Here is a 15,632-nt window from a genome sequence, read left to right as displayed (position 1 = left end):
GCATGCAAGGCATAGGGCATGGCACGGCAGGTACAGCAGAGCATGGCACGGCAGAGCCAGAACAGTACACACCGCACGCACGGCACAGCACATGGCACAGCACACGGCATGCACGGCACAGTACAGGGCATGCATAGCGCAGGGGATATGGCATAGGCCTCACTTTGCACGGTGTGCAGGACACAAAATGACCGCAGTGCAAACTCAAACTGTTAATAATCTTAGCAATTGATGGGGAAGTACGATTGCTCTGTGACTTTTAAAAATTTCTGTTGAAACACTAAAACCTCACTTAGTTTGGTTATAATTAAACATATAAGCAGCAGTAAAACTATTATTTTTCATACACTATAATTTAAAACATTAGAAACACTGAAAATTTAAGTGTTCTGTTTCTTTGTTAAAAAAATATCAAGATTGCTTGCCTTCTTTTTTGATCATAAAATTTATAATGTGTCAGGCACCTTTTCTATGCTTTGACCAATTATCACAGTCCTAAGTTTATCCTTTGAACTTTCAGGGTCATGGATTATCTCTAAGGGTTCCTTTAGGCATCATTTCCTGTAAACCATCTTCTTCTTTTCCTTCACACTGTCCTCATTCCATCAGCACCTGTGCCTCACCAAGGTCCTCTGGCCGCCCAGCTTGAACCTCTCGAGCACAGCCGTGTCCACATCCCCGCTGTCGGCGCCTTCTTCTGTAACTTCAGTCAAGTTAGGTTTGACTTTTGCCTACACTGTTATATTGATGCACTTTCATCTTTCTGGTCCAACCCCCTCTTTTAGTTATCCATTTCTGTAAAATGATGTGAGTTTATCTCTGGGAGACAAGGAGGCCACACAACTACGCACTCTGCTGTCTGTGTGTGATCTGAGAACACATGTGGACTGATGAGTCACCACACACACTTGGAGGAGACACAGTTGATCACTGATCACTTGTGCATCTGTTAGTTACACAGTGATCTATGGACTGAAAAGCTAGTAACCAACTGCATTGACGTTATGCAATTATAGCAAATGCATCATGGTGACTGAAATCTGAACTGTGTTGCTGGGAAACAGGTATGTTTCACTGAACTGTCGTAACTGAAATTCATGCATACCAAAACCATGCACAACAAGGTCTACTGTAGTTTACACCACAAATCTGGAACCAGATTTCTGGCTATAAATCCCAATTCTGCCACTTAACACTTGCATGACTTTAGGTAACTCATTTGATTTTTCTGGGCTTCAGTTTTTCATCAGTAAAACAGAGACAATAGTACAAAGCTCACAGAGTTATTGTGAGGACTGAGATGTATAGAACGGTTATGGCAACACCTGAGCCTTACTGCACACTGCAAATGTTTTCCCTGTCACCACCACAGCTGCCACTGCAAACACACTACACTGTCTAAGACAGTAGCTACTAGCCACGTGGGTGCAGCTAGTACCATTTAAATTAATTACAGTTAATAAAAATTAAAAATTAAGATTCCTCAGCGATACAAGCCCCATTTTAAATTCTCAATAACTACATTTCCATCACTGCAGAAATTGTATTGGACAGCACTGTTCTATACTCTTGGAATAGGTAAGAAAATAGAGTTGCATATGTAAATTTGATATAAATAACAGTCATCACTTCATCACTGGCTTGAAATTAAGAAGGAATTGTTAAATTAAAGGCAAATCTGAGAAACACATGTCAGGGAAAACAAAAAAGAATTTCAATGAAAGGCTTCAACATTGATAAATGCTGAATAAAATGGACTAAGTTTCTTATAGTTGACGTTATCCATTCAAATTTAATTTGTAGTGAGAAAGGTTGCCAAAATTTTCAAAACTTTCCTTTAAAATAACCTAAGAGAAATGCATATATATTAGCATGTAATTATATACAAGATTCAAGCAATAATAATCGAAGCAAACTGAACTACATTTATGCTCATCCTTCCTTCCTTTCCAAAAAAAAGAAAAAGAAAGAAATTTTCCATAATACTCCTATAATCATTTTCCTGATTCCACAGTTCCACACCTTCTGAAGTCTCAAGTAACTGTGACACACCTGTGTGAGCAGAGGACATGCTTGCAGGGCTGGAGTCACATCTCTTCAGGGATGTACCCCACAATGGACTGAGTATGGTACTTCTACACAACCAGTCTTAAATAAATGTTGGTCAAATAGAATTAGCAAAACCTTATCATAAGATAGCATAACACCAAGGTGATAAAAAAATGTTTCTAGAAAAAAAAAGGACTGTTATAAAGGAATATATTTTAAGGGAAATTTTTACACCAAAAATCCTGAAGGAAAGTCTCATAAAGAAGTGACCATTTATGTTAAGCCCAACTTTATTCAAAAAGAGCAAACTTCAGTACAAAGTTAATATGACGCATTTCTAGAAAATATTTGTGGTTATAAAGGAATAGAAATAAAATAATTTCCCTCACAAATTCTATATTCTAAGTTGCAAGGGAAGATTTTCTAAACTGCTCCTTAAAAGAAAAAATTATGTTAACACACTATGCTACATCTAACACTTGAAATGGGATCTTAATTTTTCAAAACCTTAGGAAATAACTATTTTCTTTTACTGATAAAATGATACATTTATTATGTCAGCTTGTTCTTACAAATCACCTTTTAAAAGTTACTAAAATAATCTCATTTTTTTACAGATATCATGATTTAATGACAATTTCTTCAGTGAAAATAACATCACTGAGTAAAAAATATCCTGCCAAGACCTTAATATCTCTGACTATGCTAACATAGAAACAGCTTTAGTAAATGTTTATTTGGGTCGAATTCAGAATATATTCATTTCAACCAAGTTGATCACTTGGTTCTCTGACAAAAACAAAGTAAAATCTCAAGGCACAATAATAACAACAGCAACACAATAACAACCAGAGGGAAAAATATTTCAAGTACTGTTAAACTCATAAATTTAGGATGAAATCCAAGTACTCAAATTCTACTACTAAGGAAAGCCTATATCAAAGTAAAGCTTCCTTCTAGAAAATACTTTCTTATCAGAGATCCCAGGTTTATGAACAGATATTTATAAAAAGGCTCAGGAAGCTTTGCTTATGGGACTAAATTAAGCTAGAAGTACAAAAACTAACTTGTTAACATAGTCCGACGTTCGTAAAATCACTAAGGATGTGATGTGATGGCTCTTAAGTTTTCCTAACCCTACTATGGGGAAATCATATGCTATACTTATTTTTAAAAATAAGGAGATTCCTTTGGGCATTATTGCTCCTTGTCAAATGTTTACTGTATGCATGAAAGAGGGTAATTTACTTTTAAGCCACTAATACTATAAAAGGAACTGATTCATCTGATGAGTTTCTTCCACATCGGTATGGTAATTCCACACCTGGGAATTAGGATGTCAGGCAAAAGATATAAGGAGGAGTGGATGGAACCCAAAATTTTGCACGTCAGTTTCTCTTGGCCTATAATTTTTATAAAATGCCTCAGAGTTAGAAACACTCTTAAATATGCAGCTGCTTTAAATTCATTTTGGAAAAAGGCAAGTTATAAATAAATAAATGACACCTAAGTATCTGTTATTTTAGTAGCTGATATATTTGCATTAACACTAGTAGAAACTTGAAGGTGTTTTTTCAGGTTTTTAGTCAATGACAATCCTGGCTACTGCCTCAGTGCTTTTCTGTCTTTGACGATGTTATTTATATACTGGTCTCTTTTATGGCAGCAAATTTTACTTCTTCAGAAGAGTATTGGCTTGTTTTCAAATTATGATTTATCATAAATAAAACACAAACAGAAAAAGAACATTCATTTTCAATGGTTTAATCCCCTTTATGTTCATTAAATCATTACTATGTAGAAATAATTACTAAAATACAACTCACTGGCTTGTTCTGTGAAACCAGATCCAAGAACTGTATCAAAGCTTGTTATAAAAGCCATAAATAGTTTTGGGTAGTATGACAAAACTTACTGTTCAGAACATTCTCCAGTTTTTGCGTCATAGATCCTTCTACTTTTTCTGTTCCATCCGCTTCTAGTTTTTGATGGATGGCTAGAAAAAAATATCTAGTTAAAATGTAGGCTATTTTAATGGATGGGAACACATTACATCAGTGACATTTTTAAAAAGCTTTTTAAAATGATCGTATTATTTGCATTGCTAGAAAGAAACACAAACAGGCAAAAACTGCACAAACTCTGCAAAGTAAGTAGCAGACACCAGTCTGAATTATTCAGGGTTTAGCACTATTAAAATAGCACATTATACACATAATCATCTGATCCTCCATGTTGAGTGGTAAAAGCTGAACTACAAAAGAAACGTGAGACTTAAGTAACTAATATCTTTGATATTTGGCCACAGGAAAGTCATACTTACTTCTCATTTTCACCATCTGCAAAATAGAAATACTACTATTTGAAGTCCATTGAACTCAAAGTATTTAATTTCAGCCTTGGGACATAATATGATAAAACACATATTATTCATGTTCTACTCATTTTGTAATTATCTTGGGAACTGGAGGCTCCCAAGAACTATCTGGTAACACCTACCAGTACATCAATCTGTGCATGTACAAATTGCACTGGAGTTTTTTGCTATTATTAATATATGTCTACATAAATCTTATAAAGATTACTAGAAAATCACTTAATAATTTATATTTTCAAACTATTTTACCTAAGATGGGAGGTTTTAAACAGAGCAAATTAGGCTTACGTAGGTAAAGCACTAAGAAAAATGTCAAAACATAATGGTCAAATATAATTTCAAATTTAAAACTGTGACATAATAAAAATAGCAAGACAAACATTAATTGAGACATGACCATAAGTTACGAGTTTCTAATGCATATTGCTCATCTCATAAGAAGCCAATGATAGGGCCAGCCCGGTGGCTCAGGCGGTTAGAGCTCCGTGCTCCTAACTCCAAAGGCTGCCGGTTCGATTCCCACATGGGCCAGTGGGCTCTCAACCACAAGGTTGCCAGTTCACCTCCTTGAGTCCCGCAAGGGATGGTGGGCTCTGCCCCTTGCAACTAAGATTGAACACAGCACCTTGAGCTGAGCTGCCTCCCGGAGGGCTCAGTTGTTGGTTGGAGCGTGGGCTCTCAACCACAAGGTTGCCAGTTCAATTCCTCGACTCCCACAAGGGATGGTGGGCAACGCCCCCTGCAACTAAAATTGAACATGGCACCTTGAGCTGAGCTGCCGCTGAGCTCCCGGATGGCTCAGTTGGTTGGAGCGTGTCCTTTCAACCACAAGGTTGCCGGTTCGACTCCTGCAAGGGATGGTGGGCTGCACCCCCTGCAACTAGCAACGGCAACTGGACCTGGAGCTGAGCTGCGCCCTCCACAACTAAGACTGAAAGAACAATAACTTGAAGCTGAACAGAACCCTCCACAACTAAGATTGAAAGGACAACAACTTGACTTTGAGAAAAATCCTGGAAGTGCACACTGTTCCCCTTCCCCAATAAAATCTTTAAAAAAAAAAAAAAAAGCCAATGATATACATTCTAATATTATTTCTGTATCACAGATGGGAAAACCATGGCTCAATGAAATTAAACAGGTTAACCAAGGTCAAAAGCCAAAACCAAAATTTGAACTCAAGCAGTCTGATCACAGGACAAAAAACTTCACCCCATACTGCCCATATTACATAAGCAGCATAAACTGTCTAAGCGTCTGTTTTCACATTTGTAAAGTGAAAATAATAGACTTATTATGTCAGTTAGGAACTGCATTTATTTGCAAATAAAAGGACTTCTCACAAAAGTAATAGCTGCTAAAACACCCAGGATTTTATTCTTTCACATAACTGGCTCTAGCAAACACACAAATACAAGATGTGTAACTCCACAGACTTCACAGCCAGTACACTGAAATCAACAGCACTGTTACGTTAGCTATTCTCTAACATTCAGGTAGAACGTCAGACTCTTTCCTAAAAGTAACTGACATGTTCTGCCTCAACCCACCCATCATGGGTGGCAGAATTATTGGGGGGAAAAAAATGTCTGTCTAAGCAAAACAAAACAAAACAAAATGTGTATTTCTTTAATACAATTCGTTTCCCTTGACTCATTGTTTGGAAAATTCTGGGTCAAATTTAGTGCTCAAATGGAGTATGAACATATTCTCAATGTGTGATAACATCTACTTCTCTGCTTCTTTTAAGTAGTCTCTAATCCTGATCTTGTCCTTTTTTACACATTGTTCGGTAAAGCAACCTCAAATTTTGTTTGAAATTCTAAAATAGACTGCTTCTCTACTACAGAAACACATTCATAGAAAAATACATTTGGGAAAAAGATCAGCCATTATATTTTTAATTGTCTTGGTTGATTCAGGAATGAATAAAAAAGTTATTTCTTTAATGCTTCAAGTTTGGATTATGGTAATGGTAACATAAAACGTTTTCAAATGTCAAAGCCCGAACTTAACTTGTACTTTAACGGAAAAAACCTTCCTGGCTTTAAGAAAGGACATTAAAAAGTGAAACTAGAAAGATTTCCACCTTCTATACAAGCAAATCTGCTCAGGCTATTTATTTAAATGTTGCTGTGACTTTCTGCCAGTCCCGGATGCAAAAGAACACTTGGTACTCACAACTCACTGCATTTTATCAAGCAGGCACTGCATGTGGTTTGTACGCGGCAATAAGACATCACATCGTACATAGCCCTCTTCAAATGCTACTTTCTAAGCCAAAATTAGCATGGAAAGGAAATCATGCAGCCACATTTTCTGTTGCTGACAAAACCCATCACTGATCAGCAGGTCAAGATGAGGTGAGCCTGGCTTCCCCCCAGCTCAGCTTACAGCGCTTTTCTGCTGACAAAGCAGCTTCCGCTGCCCATCTCTACCACAGCAGAGCCACTGTCAAGCTGTCAGCCAAGCATGAGGACCGAGAGACACTGGGATCTGATAAAGGCAATCCTATTTTCCAGAAAATTAAACCAAATAACCCAATGTCTGGTTCATTTGACCTTTTATTTTCTCTGAAAACATTTTTAAATAGTATAACTCAATAAGCAACTTGGTACATGATCACAAGTTTGTTATTGTTTCTAATCTATTGAAACGTGAAGCAGTTGAAAACCATACATTTATTTACATTTGGGAAAAAAGTATATATAAAAGTTCGATTCAAAGAAAAGTCAGTTATAGAGACTGCCTATTGATTTATTTAAATGATTATTTTAACTCTCTAATAAAATGTAGACATCAAATATGCAAATTTCAATTAAAAATCATAATTGTGTTCACGCACTTATATGATGCCATATTAAATGAGGCACTAAGAAGTGACATGTGTGGATGGGCAATGTCTACAAGGATTCACTGCTGGGTACACTGCGATGTACATACTCTAATCATTATATGTTACTGCTAGCTTGTGTGACATGGGAATATTCAAAGTAAGTCAGAGACTAACAATTTCTATAAAAAACCAGACAGTAAATATTTGGGGCTTTGTGGGCCACATCGGAGGACCTCGATCACATTTTCTTCTTCTTCTCTATTGTTTTGTTTTTGTTTTTAAAACAACACTTGAAAAACACAGTCACATGAAGCTTCTGGCCTGCACAAAGACAAGCTAGGGCCTAACCTGACCCACGTATCAACCTCTGAGTATAACACTTACTAAAGAAAGAAGGCACAAGGGTTATAGGAAGGTGTATTCATAACTTAAATTTATTAAAAGTTTTTTAAACATTTAGTTTCTACTTCTTATTCTACCAAATTGTTATGAGTGGCTAAATCACATATAAATTATATTTAAATTGTGAATCCTTTCCTTCCTCACTTTCCACACTGAAAATAAAAACGATAAATAAAAATATAATTGCAACATAGAAGACTAACAGGTATAAAGGATTCTCACTTAGGTAATCAAGTATTATATAACCATACGTGCCTAGATTGTCTTCCAAGATCAATAGGCACTAAACAGAAAGTGCTAAAAATCAGTACGACTCACACCACCTGGAGTAGTAGCAATAAAGGCAACATGGGGGGGAGGACAATCGTGTTATCGAGCAACATGTATTATTTATCTTCCTTGGCCTCTTCAGTCTGGCATTCTTTAGTGGAGTATATCATAAAGAGGAATAATTCACACAGTTTTAGCCCATAGTTGCTCTGAAAAGGAACACATGATAATGTTGGACTTGCCACTAAAAAACAAGTGACTGTACAGGTGACAAGCTCAAGGGGCAGTCAGAGAAATGGTCATAGAAACAAAGGTGACAATCAGATGGCACTAAGGAAGTGAAGAAGGCTTCAATGTTATGTGAAGCTACACAAACATCACCGTAACCTGGGAGGGCTGGTGTGCGCAGTAGCTGGTAAGAAACCAGGGCTCATCAAGACTTCAGGCCACTGGGAGAGAATGACAAGGTGACAGCCATGGAAAAGTGAAGTATAATGCTGGAAATATTTTTGTAGGATATAGTAAAGAAAAAAAACTATAATAAACACACTGAGGTTAACATTCGTAGTTATTATGCCAGACACACTTCTCATCAAGTTCTAATTAAAATACCACTGGGTATACACAAGAAAAAAACTGACAATAGCATAAAAACTTAAAAATAAATAAAGTGCATAGAAGAGGGTAATAGCTACTAACTGTACACCTGATTGGAACGCACTGAAAAAAACATCCTAGGACTGTGTATAAAATACTCCACTCAATCAAAGAGACGAACACAGATGATACCAAAAAGAGCAGAGAAGGCATTCATTTATACTATATCACCTCTATTAGCCTAACTCTAACACATGTGTAGCAGAGACCAGAAATATCTTCAAATTTTTTCATAACTATCTTCAGGAGTTTAGTTCTGCTCCCCCATTTTTGTCACTTCCAACAACACCTTTCCTTTTACAACCATTTAGAGACTACATTTCCCAATATCCAGCATGGCAGGAAACAGAAGGAAACTATTGTGGGGCAACTTAGCATTCTGCTGAAAAACAGAATGGGTGCTAGGCACTATGCAGGACAGAAGAAGGAAAGGAGCAATATGTTTATACAAGGCCATTTAGAGACAAACCAGAATCTGACATAACAAAAGTATTAAAAACTGAAGATAGAAGTCCACAGATTCTATAGCTTATGTGTTGAGTAAAGTGAATAAAAACGAGACCTACATTACAATATAATCCCAAAAGGTATATATTTATTTTTTAATTCAAGGCTAAACAAATATATCTTTTATACATTTAGGTAGAGAAAAACAACCAATTCTTCTACAAGTAATAAAGAATTACATTGGCTCAGGACTTCTTTGCAATACTAAAAGAAACTGGATCAACGTTTTCAGAAAATAATTCTTTTACAGCCAAGTCATTATTTATGTGTGAAAGCAAGAGGCATTTCCAGATATGCAAGAATTCAAAAGATATAGCACAAAAGCTATATCCCACAGTTCAAAAGAAAAAATTCAAAGATAGGAAAATGAAATATAAACTGATAGGTAAAAACCTTAAAGCCAATTAAATTCATGTGTATATATGGTACATTTTAAATAGCTGGAGTAAATATGTTACAAAATTAAATGCAAAAGATAAAACAACCTATAATAGAATTTAAAAACATTTCTCCCAAATCTGCAAAAAATATGGTCTCTATAGCACAGAGGGAAAAATCAAAAACAAAACAACAAGAGAACAAAACAAAAGGACAAAAATATCAGTTATGACAAATATACATCACTTAAATTCTTATTAAGAGGCAACGATTAATAAGAAAAGATAAAAAAAGAAAAAACTGAAAAAAATAAACAATAAGAAAAAAATAAAAAAAATAAAGACGCAACGATTCAGGGGCGGCCCGGTGGTTCAGGCGGTTGGAGTGTTGTGCTCCTAACGCCAAAGGCCACTGGTTCGATTCCCAGATGGGCCAGTGAGCTGCACCCTCTACAGCTAAGACTGTGAACAATGGCTCTCCCTGGAGCTGGGCTGCCATGAACAGCTGGAGGTCAGTAGGAGCTGCCATTGGCTGCCGTGCACTGCCATGAGCTGCTGTGGGCCGCTGTGTGCTGACATGTGAGCTACCGTGAGTGGCTGGCAGCCATTGTGAGCGGCTGGCAGCCGTGAGCTGCTGTGACCACCAGACCAACGACAAGTGACAACTGTCTCAGCCAGGTGGAGAGCAAGGCTCAAAATACCAGCAGGGGCCAGGGAGCTGCGCCCTACAACTAGACTGAGAAACAACGGCATAAAAACCAAGGGTGTGGGGGAAGGGAACGGGGGCAAAAAAAAAAAGATTAAAAACTATATGATATATAATATATTAAGGAAATGTATATATATAACAGGAAGATTATGAAATATCAATATTGTGTTATTATGCAGTGAAGAATTTATTCTTGCCTGAAGAGAGGTCTAGCCTTATCCTAGGCTCCTGGGAAGTGATCTCTAAGCTCTTCAAATGTCTTACCTGATAAAAGTATCATTGTTTACTTAGGGTCTTGGGCCGCACCAAATAATCTAACAATGTGATTTACAGTGAGGGCTTTGGGTCACTCAGCATCATCTCGCCCTCCAGAAAGACTGGAAAGGTCAGCCATTGGAGCAGCTGACTACATCTATGAAACAGAGCCCCAATAAAACCTCTGGACACCAAGGCTTAGGTGAGATTCCTTGGTTGGCAATACTCCGTGCACATTGTCTCACATCATCACCAGGAAAATCAGTCCTGTCCATGACTCCTCTTTGAAAAGGCAACTGGGATATGGAAGTCCTTGACAGGTCCAAGGTGGCAGATTAGGTAAATACTATGCCTACTGCCTCCCAGGATCACACCAAAATAAATTATAGAATAATCAACCTCAAGAATCATCTGAACACTAGCTGAAGAGAACACCTAAAACTAAGGATATAAAGAAGAGGCCACATCAAGACTGGTAGGAGGGGCAGAGACACGAAACAGGCTGGCCCGAAACCCACAGATACAGGTTGAATTCCGGGAGGGTTACCATGGTGGCAGAGGTCCCCGCTAAAGAGGGAGCGTCCCCCAACCAGCCCCACGCTGGGCTCCACAGCCCATGGGTCCTGTGCCGGGAAGAGGAAGTTCCTACAGCATCTGGCAGGCAGTGAAAATCAGCAAGGACTCTGTCTGCCCTTCCTACTGGGGCAGAAGGCAGATGGAAACCCAGACATCCTCTGGTAGAGCCAGCACATGGACTCACTTGCTCACCTGTTCTCTGGTGGAAGGGTGGCAGCAGGAGAGGCCCAGGGACATGCAGGGCAAGACTGAGCTGAGTACTTTTGGCATGAACGATGGAGGGAAGGGAGCCACTGTTGACTCTGTGTGGAGCCTGCACACATGTGGCTTATAGGGGGGATGCCATCTTTTCTGGGTTAAGCCCTCTCCCAAAAGGCCAAGTCTGGGACCACAATGGTCTGCAGGAATCAGTGCGCACACACTGCCATGGTGATGCCCTGGATCCCACCTTCTGTACAGCTGATGTTACACTGCCCAGGAAACTCTTGAATGCCAGGCTGTGGATTAAAGTGGGTAGAGGACCTGTGGCAGCCTGGGAAACGTTTGCTGGAGGGTAATACCCCAAGACGTACAATGTGCACCATAAATGGGCAGTGGTAGGCCTGAGACGCGCAGTTACTGGCTGTGGTGTTCTCAGAGCATATTTGCTGGGTGGTCAAGGGCCCAGCCCTGGTTGAGAAGCCGACTCTGCACTGACTTTGTAGAAACCACCAATCGCACCCCTTAGCTCTCTGTAACCCCGCCTTGCCCACCTACAGCTGCATTGCCAAGGGCACTCGGGGCACTGCATGGCAGGCCCCACCCCACAAGCTGCAGAAGAGGTCTTTTACAGCAGCAGGTGATCCACAACTGCCTAGGGAGATTTTGGTGGTAGAAAGTGACCCAAAAACTGTGCCTCAGCCACTCAGGGTCAGCTCTCAGAAATGTGCAAGCCTGAAGTGGCTGGCTGCAGTCTGTTTGGGGAGTTGGGAAAGGTGTTCACAGGCCAGGCACTGGCGTAAGAACTGAATCTGCATTAACACTGTAAAAATCACTGGTCACATCTAGTGACTCCCTTGAACTCTATCCCGCCCAGTCAGTGCTCCATTGCAGAATGCAGTCTCAACACTGGTCAACCCGCCAAGACCATGCACCTAACGAGGCTCTTTCAATGGCTGGCGCTTACGGGCAGCTAGTGGGTAACAACAGGCCTACGGGACCCTGGGCTTTTAGCTAAGCTGCCTCAGGCCCACTTTTGGTGGCAGCCAGCCTCGGTTCACAGTGAGGCCACCCCTACATGCCTCCAGGTGCAGCACAGGCAGCAGCCAACCACATATAGCTCTGAGGATCCTACCAGATAGCCACGGGCCAGTCACAGGCATGGCTAAAACTGGACTACATAGGAGCCCCGCACAAGACACATCAGAATCAACACACCCAGAGGCCAGCTTCACACCACACCAGAGCACGATCTGGATAGCCCCACAAGCAGCACACCCAACAGGCACAAGAGTCCACGGGGATAAAGTCCCCTCTGAGGGGTCAGCCCCCATACAGCAGCTCATACACCATGGGTACGGCCAGTCCTCACAGTCAGTCAGCCATGCAGTCAATCCCACCCACTGACATGCCAAAGCAATCAAGGCTAAACCACAACAGGAGAACATACACAACACACTGAAGGGTCACTCATGGAACACATGCACAGGAGATTAAGGAGATTGTGCCACTGGGCCACACAGGACACCTACTACATAAGGCCACCAAGAAAAGACTGAGAGACATAGGTGATCTGCCTAATACATAGAAACATGCACAGAGAGGCAGCCAGAATGAGAAAACAAAGAAACATGTCCCAAATAAAAGAATAGGAGAAGCCTCCAGAAATAGAACTAAATGAAATGGAGGCAACCAACCTACCAACTACAGAGTTTAAAACACTGGTTATAAAAATGCTTAAGGAACTTAGTGACAATTTCAACAAAAAGATAGTAAGCATAAAAACGGACATAGGAACCATGAAAAAGAACCAGTCAGAAATGAAACTGAAATGAAGACTACACTAGAAGGAATCAATCGCAGATTAGATGAAGTAGAGTATCGAATCAGCAATTTGGAAGGCAAGGTAGTAGATTACACCTAATTGGAACAACAAAAAGAATAAAATACAATGAAGATACTTTAAGGGTCCAGTGGGACAACACCAAGTATAACGATATTCACATCATAGGAATACCAGAAGGAGAAGAAAGGGAGCAACTGATTGAGAACGTATTTGAAGAAATAATGACCAAAAATTTCCCCAACCTGGTAAAAGAAACTTTACCAACCTGGTAAAGGAAACTGACATATTATACGAGCCCAGGAAGTGCAGAGAGTCCCAAACAAGATGAACCCAAACAGGCCTACACAAGGACACATCATAATTAAAATGGCAAAAGTTAACGACAAAGAGAGAATCCTAAAAGCAGCAAGACAAAGACAACTAGTTACTCACAAGAGAGCTCCCATAAGACTACCAGCTGATTTTTCTAAAGAAACTTTGCAGTCCTGAAGGGAATGGCAAGAAATATTCAAAGTGTTGAAAAACAAGGGCCTACAACCAACAATGCTCTACCCACCAAGGATATCATTTAAAATTGAAAAAGAGATAAAGAGCTTCCCAGATATGAAAAAGCTAAAGGAATTCATTACCAAGCCAGTATTACAGGAAATGTTAGAAGGAGGTCTTTAAACAGGAAATAGGATGAAACAAACAAACTAAGGCAGATAAAAAAATATGAATAATAAAATGGCAATAACTATGTCCCTATCAATAATCACTTTAAGTGAAAATGGGTAAAATGCTCCAATCAAAAGACATAGGGTGGCTGAGTGGATAGAAAACAAGACCCATGCATATGCTATCTACAAGAGACCAACCTGATCAAAAGACACACACAGACTGAAAGGGATAGAGAAACACAGTAAATACACACAGTAAAGGGATAGAGAAAGATATTACACACAAATGGAAACTAGAAAAAACCTGGGTAACAATACTTAACATCGGACAAAATAAACTTTAAAACGAACACTATAATAAAACATAAAGGACATTACATAATAATAAAGGGATCAAACCAACAAGAGTACATAACCCTAGTATACATCTCTGTACCCAACATAGGAGTACCTAAATATATAAAACAAATATAGACCAACATAAAGATAGAGGTCAACAGTAACACACTCATAGCAGGGGACATTAACACCAATAAACAGATCTTCCAGACAGAAAATCAACACGGAAACAGTGGCCTTAAATGACACACTAGAACAAATGCATTTAATTGACATTTTTAGAGCATTTCACTCCAAAGCAGAAAATATACATTCTTTCAGAGTGCACATGGAACATTTTCCAAGAGATACCACATGTTAAGCCACAAAACAAGTCTCAATAAATTTAAATTTAAGAAGACTGAAATCATATCAAGAGTCTTCTCTGACCACAGTGGTATGAAACTAGAAATCAATTACAAGAAAACAACTGAAAAACGCAAAAACACGTAGACGCTAAATAACATGCTACTAAATAATGAATGGGTCAACAATGAGATCAGGGAAGAAATCAAAAGATACCCTCAAAAATTAAAATACTACAACCCAAAATCTATGGGACACAGCGAAAATACTTCTAAGAGGGAAAATCATAGCAATACAGGCCTACCTAAACAAACAAGAAAAATCTCAATTCAACAATCTTTATTTACACTTAAGGGAAATGGAAAAAGAACAGCACAATAAGCCCACAGTGCATACAAGGAAAGAAATAATAAATATGAGAGCAGAAATAAATGAAATAGAGAGCAAAAAGAAAATAAAAACAAAAACAAAACAATACAAAATATCAATGAAACCAAAAGCCGGTTTTGTAAAAAGATAAAATTGACAAGAGACTTATCAAGAAAAAAAAAAAGAGGACCGAAATAAATAAACTCAGAAATGAAAGAGGACAAGTAACAAGAAACACCACAGAAATATGAAAAATTTTAAGAAAATACTACCAGCAACTATACGCCAACAAATTGAACAAAATGAAAGAAATGAATAAATTCCTAGAAGCACACAATTTTCCAAGGGTGAATCAAGAAGAAACAGAAAATCTGAACAGATGGATTACTACCAACAAAATTTAATCAGTAATCAACAAGCTCCAAATAACCAAAACTCCTGGATCAGATGGCTTCATGGGTGAACTTTACCAAACAGTCAGAAAAGAATTAACACCTATTACCTTCAACCTATTTCCAAAACTTCCAGGCAGAGGGAAGGCTCCCAAGCTCATGTTATGAGGCCACCATTACCCTGATCCTAAAACCAGACAAAGACATTACAAAAAAAGAAACTATAGGCTGATATCCCAAATGAATATAGATGCAAAAATCCTCAACAAAATATTAGCAAACTGAATTTAACAATACATTAAAAAGATCATACACCACAATCAAGTGGGATTCATTCCTTGTATGCAAGGTTGGTTCAGTATCTGCAAATCAATTAATGTGATACATAACATCAACAAAATGAAAAATAAAAATCATATGGTCATATCAACAGATGTGGAAAAGGCGTGATAAAATCCAGCATCTATTT

General features: G+C 38.7%; 1 protein-coding gene across 5 annotated transcripts in view; it reads right to left on the bottom strand.

Annotated features, from left to right (window-relative positions):
* EXOC2 (exocyst complex component 2) overlaps positions 1-15,632 on the bottom strand; it is a 247,335-nt gene that overhangs the window by 139,309 nt on the left and 92,394 nt on the right. For all 5 annotated transcript variants that reach the window (XM_019714889.2, XM_074335319.1, XM_088791404.1 and 2 more), the window contains one exon: positions 3,965-4,045. In XM_019714889.2, the coding sequence (XP_019570448.2) occupies positions 3,965-4,045 (81 nt within the window). The remainder of the gene's footprint in view (positions 1-3,964; positions 4,046-15,632) is intronic.

Source organism: Rhinolophus sinicus, chromosome 14 (genome assembly GCF_057876585.1).
Source record: "Rhinolophus sinicus isolate RSI-liver-muscle chromosome 14, RSI-T2T, whole genome shotgun sequence".
Classification (NCBI taxonomy): Eukaryota; Metazoa; Chordata; class Mammalia; order Chiroptera; family Rhinolophidae; genus Rhinolophus; species Rhinolophus sinicus.
This window is presented reverse-complemented; position numbering and strand designations above follow the sequence as displayed.